Source organism: Geospiza fortis, unplaced genomic scaffold (genome assembly GCF_000277835.1).
Source record: "Geospiza fortis unplaced genomic scaffold, GeoFor_1.0 scaffold59, whole genome shotgun sequence".
Classification (NCBI taxonomy): Eukaryota; Metazoa; Chordata; class Aves; order Passeriformes; family Thraupidae; genus Geospiza; species Geospiza fortis.
In genome coordinates, this window is record NW_005054381.1 from 2266875 (window position 1) to 2273420 (window position 6546).

The window sequence follows — 6546 nt, forward strand, 5'->3', positions numbered from 1 at the left end:
CGGAGCATCTCCCAATGGGATGCTGTAGTTCTTATCAGCCATGCAGGGACATTCAATAGCTGTTATCAGCAGATGTCCCCTCCCCAGGGAGGTGTGAATGTGGTCACTCAGAGAGAGAGATAAGGCAAACTGCCCACTTGACAAAAGACAACTGCCATACAGATGGTAATGGAAAACACCTTGCCTTGCAATCTGGAACAGGCTGGCACTGCCTTTGCTCTCCAGGGTTAAAAACACCTCGGGCATATAGGAATGTGCTTTGTGTTGAGGGAGTGATGAAACTATCTTTTGTCTCCTTAAAAAGCTCAGAAATTTCTCTTTTTGATTAGGTGAAAAAGCCACTTCATAGGCTCAGGGGACTTCACCTCAAACTCAAGGATAGCTAATTGGACAGAAGCTAAGAAGTCTTGCTTAGGCAATTTACCAGAAAAAGAAGTGAATAAAGAAATGAATCACTTTTGTAAGGTGTTTTAGTAAGAGCAAGAACTTCTAGCACCTAGCTCGGTTTTTCTCTGGTTGTTATTTTGCCTTTTATTGAACTTTTTTGGTTTTAACACTGCAACAGAAACCATCCTACTGATTTTTATGCCTCCAAGGGTAGCTGAGCTATCTTGAGTGTGTTATAGACCTCTGAGAGCTTATGAGACCTAACTCAAAGAAGCTCCTATAACACAGGAATCACAGGGGGTTTTTCCAGCTGTCCTGCTGTGTTTTCTGGATTCCCATCGTCCTGCCAGAGCTGCAAGGAAAAGCCTTGAAAGGAGCTGGAAACCTTTGTGAATTGAAAATGTTGGAAAGTTGGGATTTTTTCAGTTTGAAACCAAAAAAAAAAATTAAATTTGTTGTTTAAAATAAAATCTTCCAGACAAAGGCAAATAGCAATAATCATGGATACAATCTGAGAGTTTCCTTCCTAAGGCTGAGTTGGATGGAAGGCTGGAATTAAATTATCTTTGAGGTCCCTTCCAACCCAACCCATTGTGGGATTACTTCTGTTCCACCAGCAGAATAAACCCAGACTAATGGGGTAAAGAAAATAATTAGTGCTGTGGTAATGAGCCATTTCAGCTTGGCTGGAATTTGTTTTCCAGCACTCCTTTTGCCTCTCCAAAAGTTTTGGAGCATCTGGGGCCCAGCAGGCTCGAGGAGGTTCATTTTCAGCTAAAAAATGTGCAGTTCAAGAAATGGGAAAACATAAAAATCCTGTTCCCACTCCACAGTCAGCCTGGACTGAGGGATCCCAGAGCTCACCTGAGCTGGGAACCAGCTGTGGGGTGGAGGAAATCCCACTTTGTGTTCCCTGGCCTTAAACAAAGATCAGTCCCTGCTAAACAGAACCTGCTCTTGCACAAAAACCCCATTTTTCTCTTAAATGGCACCAAGTGCCTTTTGCACTTTGTGGCTGGAAATCTGAGCCTCTAAGTGCATTATTGTGTGAGAAACTGGACTGGGTTGCCATTGCCTGCTCGCCCTGGGCTTTAGGGTGAATGGCTGAGAACAGGTTATTTATTTTTCCCTCAGTGTTATTGAGATGAAGCTTGATAATGTTTTCTTTCCGAGTTCTGAAGTCAAATTTTGCTGGCTGCCTGGAGCTTGCCCATTTCATCCTTCCTGGTCTTCCCTCTCCTCAGTGTCCCTTCCCTCTTCAGCTGAGAGCCAGTTCTTGGCAGTTCCTGTGTTTCCTGATACATCCAATTAGCGAAACTCCTGGAAAATGCTGGTTTTCAGCAGCTATCAGCGAGTGCAGAAGCTTTGAAATGGCCTTTGTGGCACCATGAAGGAAATTGGGCTTTCCATACAACTGTTTAATTAATGGGCTGCGGGTTGTAATTTATGGCTGGGAATGAAATTAGAAGTAATGGAAACTCTGGTTTATATTTTTATATATATATATATAGATGTTTAATTTTTATTTATTTGTATGTGTATGGAACCCCTCAATGAGTTGTTGAGCTCCTTTGGAGTTGCTCACACCCCAAAGCACATGTGGTGTCCTAAAATCCCCCTTCTCTCCTTCATCCTGGGGCCCATCCTGGACATTCTGACATCCCAGACATTCCTTATTTCAGAAGAAATAAATTATTTCACTGCCAGCCTTGGCAACAGTGAGAGCGGGGCAGGTGTGGGGTCCCTGCTGGCACTGCCACCTCCCAGGACAGGGGGGCTGTGGTGCCTCCTGCTGCTGCCACACCAGGGTGCTGGGATCTCCTTGGAAGCTCTCCCTGTTCCTAAATCCAGTCCCAGCCCAGCCCTGTGCCTGTGGGTGGGAGAGAGGGAATGTTGGGTCTGCCAGGAGGGATTTGGGCCATCCAGGACACTTTGTGTCCTATCCCCAATTTCTGCTCTCTCCTGTGACTGCCCAGGATGCAGTTCAGGGTGGTGGCTCTGAATGCAGCTGAGATTTTGCCTTTACTCACCCATCCCTCACTGAGTAAAATTTTGGGGATTTTTCTCTTCTTTTCCCTTCAGCTTTCTGTTCTCTCTGCTTCCATTCACTTCCAGGTCAAATAATGATGAGACTCCATCATCATCCTTTTATCCTGTAATTATATTGAGGCTGCTGATGGGTTTTTTTGCTGCTTGATGGCTTCATCTTTGAGGCAATCCCTCATGGAAGCACCTTGCTGTAATGATGTATTGCACTAATAATGCAGCCATAGCTCATTGCAGTGACACAGCTATGGTGATATATTAAGGTGATAGAAAGCACTATAATGCTATAAAACTTAAGATAATGTTCACCCAGCAGAGCATTTCATTTAATTATAGGATAAAATATGTTTTGCCCATTTAAGCAGCAGAAGTTGAGGACAAAGCCATCAATACTGAGCTCATGGGGGACACGGCAGGAGCAGGGGTGACGAAACAGCACCCTTTAATCAGATTAAATTGTGGTAAAAGGCAAATCCTGAACATTTTACTGATGGCTGCTAATTGATGTTCTGCTCAGAGCAGAAGGGAAGCTAAACAAGCCGAAATTATTTTCCAATAGAGTCAATGAAGGTCATCAAGGCTCTTATTTCCCAGGTGCTGGGATGTCTAATTAACTTTCTGCCATCCCTGAGATGCAGCCAGCCAGAAATCACAGGCACAGGAGATGGATTGGAGGTGCAGCTTTGCCAGGGGGGATCAGCCCCAGCCCTGGGGCAGCTGAGGGAGCTGGGAAGGGGCTCAGCCTGGAGCAAAGGAGGCTCAGGGGCCCTTGTGGCTCTGCACAGCTCCTGCCAGGAGGGGACAGCCGGGGGGGTCGGGCTGTGCTCCAGGGAACAGGGACAGGAGCAGAGGGAACAGCCTCAGGCTGGGCCAGGGCAGCCTCAGGGGGGATTTGGGGGAAATTTCCCAATGGAAAGGGTGGCCAGGCATTGGAAGTAGAGTCTCCATCTGTGACCATGTTCACAGGGGTCTGAGGATGAGGGAATAGACGAGGATCTGACTCCATGTTTCAGAAGGCTGATTTATTATTTTATGATATATATTATATTGAAACTATACTAAAAGATTAGAAGAAAGGATTTCATCAGAAGCCTGGCTAAGAATAGAACAGGAATGGAATGATAACAAAGGCTTGTGGGTCCGACTCTCTCTCTGAGCCAGCTGACTGTGATTGGCCATTAATTAGAAACAACCACATGAGACCAATCACAGATGCACCTGTTGCACTCCACAGCAGCAGATAACCATTGTTTACATTTTGTTCCTGAGGCCTCTCAGCTTCTCAGGAGGAAAAATCCTAAGGAAAGGATTTTTCATAAAATGTGTCTGTGACATCCATCCCTGGAGGTGCCCAAGGAAGGGCTGGAGGTGGCGCTCAGAGCTCTGGGCTGGGGACAGGGTGGGCATCAGGCACAGCTGGGACTGGATGGGCTGGGAGGGATTTTCCAGCCCCAGTGATGCTGGGATTGCCCCAGGGACAGCTGGAGGTGGGAAGTGGCCAGGTGCAGTTTCCTGGATGGGGTTGTATGGAAGGATCTCCAGGGCCTGGGGCTGTCAGTCAGTGCCTCTGCCTGGGGATGTGGCTTTGGGCCACCCAAACTGGTGAAGGGCTTAAAGACCTCCTCAGTTTGAGCCACTTTGAAATGTTTGGCTTGGGAATAGTTCTGAACTATTTTCCTTTGTGGTCTTTCCCTTGTTTTTTCTCCTGTTTCAGGCTGGGTTGGGGCCCCTGGTTAAAGATGGAGAGGAGCAGAATAACAAAAGAGGAATTAGGGCTTGGAATTAACCTGTCCTGTGAGGAGAGGCTGGGAGAGCTGGGGGTGCTCACCTGGAGAGGAGAAGCTCCAGGGAGAGCTCAGAGCCCTTGCAGGGCCTGAAGGGGCTCCAGGAGAGCTGGAGAGGGACTGGGGACAAGGGATGGAGGGACAGGACACAGGGAATGGCTCCCACTGCCAGAGGGCAGGGATGGATGGGAGATTGGGAATTAGGAATTGTTCCCTGTGAGGGTGGGCAGGCCCTGGCACAGGGTGCCCAGAGCAGCTGGGGCTGCCCCTGGATCCCTGGCAGTGCCCAAGGCCAGGCTGGACAGGGTTGGGAGCACCTGGGACAGTGGGAGGTGTCCCTGCCATGGCAGGGGTGGCACTGGGTGGGATTTAAAGTCCTTTCCAACCCAGACCATTCCATGGCTCTGTGATCAGGGTTTGGGCTGCCCCTGGCCCCTCCTGTGGGGAGCGCCAGTGAATGAACAGCAGGGAGCAGTGAGGAGCTCCGGGCCTGCTCTGGCACACATTTTCACTCTGGCTGTAACTCCAGCAGCGCCTGGGAGCAGAGCCAGGCCCAGCCCAAGGGATCCGGGCACCCTGACTGCATCTGGGCTCGAGAGTTGCAATCTGACCCTGTTACATTGTTTTAACTTGAGTTCAGTGTTTAATTATTACAGCCCAGATAACCCAAACTCCCAGGGGGATTTACTGCCTCTTCCCTGGCATCTGGGTCACAGATATGCTCAGTTAATTAACGTGCTGAATCCTCCCTATTTGTCTGCTGGATAATGGCCTGATTCATAATTTAAATAAGCAGCTGTGGAGATCTTTCCCTTGAACTATAAAAGGCAGGACACTGATTTCCCTTTCTTCTTACTCCAGAATTTAAATGTGTTTAGGGAAATACTGTGGTGGCATTCCTTGAAATGGAGGAGTCCTTTGTGTGCCTGATGTCCCCAGGGGCAGCACCCCTGCCCAGTGCTCCCATCCTGCTCCCCCTGGCAGAATGGTCTGAATTGGAGGGACCTTAAATCCCATCCAGTGCCACATGGCAGGGACACCTCCCACTGTCCCAGGCTGCTCCCAGCCCCAGTGTCCAGCCTGGCCAGCCCCTGGCAGCCCTGGGCAGTTGGATCCTATGGGAATGCCTGGGGTAGCTGCAATCCTGGGCTTTTCCCAAGGGCAGGTCCAGGCTCCCATCCCAGGTCTGGCCCCTCTGGCTGGTGCTGCTGCCTGGCTGGAGCCCTGGAGGCTGTGCCAGGCACCCAGAGGCACCAGCCCAGCCAAGGCTGCCGCACCCAGCTGGAGTCCAAGGAAAACCATCCATTGCCCCATCCCACAGCGTTCCAGGAGGGTGCAGGGGTCTGCTCCAGGAGGGGTTTAAGGTTTGGAATTATTCCTTCCCCTTCCTGTGTCTCAATTGCTCACCTGCATCTGGAAAAAGCCAAACCCAAGCAGGGATAAAAGGCTGCAGAAAGTTGGGATTTATTCCTTCCAAAAACCAAATCCAAGCAGGGTCAAAAGGCTGCAGAAAGTTGGGATTTGTTCCTTCCAGCTCTGCTTTCCCTGTGCATCCCCACAGAACGTTCCCAGGGGCTCTGGGTTGTCCTGTCCCTCTGTGCTGGTGCTCTGGGGTGCTGAGGGCCTGGACTCCTTTGGAAAGGATGGAATATCAAGCAGAGCTTTCCTCGTGCTCCTGGGACAGGACCTGGGGCAGATGGGCACTTGTGGCTTTATTTTTACCACGTGTGAGTCTCCCCCAGCTGATCCCAGCTGTGTGGGGCTGGCTCAGAACTGCTGTTCCCTCTGGCCAGCTCTCCAAGAGGTGCCCCATTCCCTGCTGGAGCAGCCTGGCAGCATTTACTGACAGGGAGTTTCTGCTTTCCCACACAACTGAAGACGCTCCCAAACCCCAAAGGAACGGAGTTTGAAGGATGGGGTGTTTTGCTGTTCCCTCTGGTAAAAGGCTCCCTGCTGGAGCAGCCTGGGGCATTTGCTGACAGGCGTTTCTGTGTCCCCAGCTGGCTCGGTACACCAGGGAGGGCTTCCTGCACCTGGGGGCCCTGGGCACCACCACGCTGCTGCCCGACACGCGCTGCCTGGTGGACACGGGCAAGAGCCGCTTCCCGCAGCTGCTGGACTGCGACAAGGTCAAGAGCAGCCTCCACAAGCGCTGGAGCTTCATCCAGGTGTGTCTGGGGCTGCCCTGGGCGTCCCACCTCTGCATGGGAACAGGTGACCCCCAGCGAGGGGAGGAAATGATGCATCTGACTCCCTGGATATCAGAAAGCTAATTGTTATTTTATTCTATTATTCTATTATTTTTATTGTATTATTAATTTAATTTATT

At 50.2% G+C, this 6546-nt stretch overlaps 1 protein-coding gene across 1 annotated transcript in view; it reads left to right on the plus strand.

The window, feature by feature from the left end:
* Positions 1 to 6546, plus strand: part of GALNT17 (polypeptide N-acetylgalactosaminyltransferase 17) — a gene marked incomplete at its 5' end in the record, with an annotated part of 239381 nt that overhangs the window by 228191 nt on the left and 4644 nt on the right. Inside the window, one exon of the mRNA XM_005425125.2 lies at positions 6218 to 6385. Within this exon, the coding sequence (XP_005425182.1) occupies positions 6218 to 6385 (168 nt within the window). The remainder of the gene's footprint in view (positions 1 to 6217; positions 6386 to 6546) is intronic.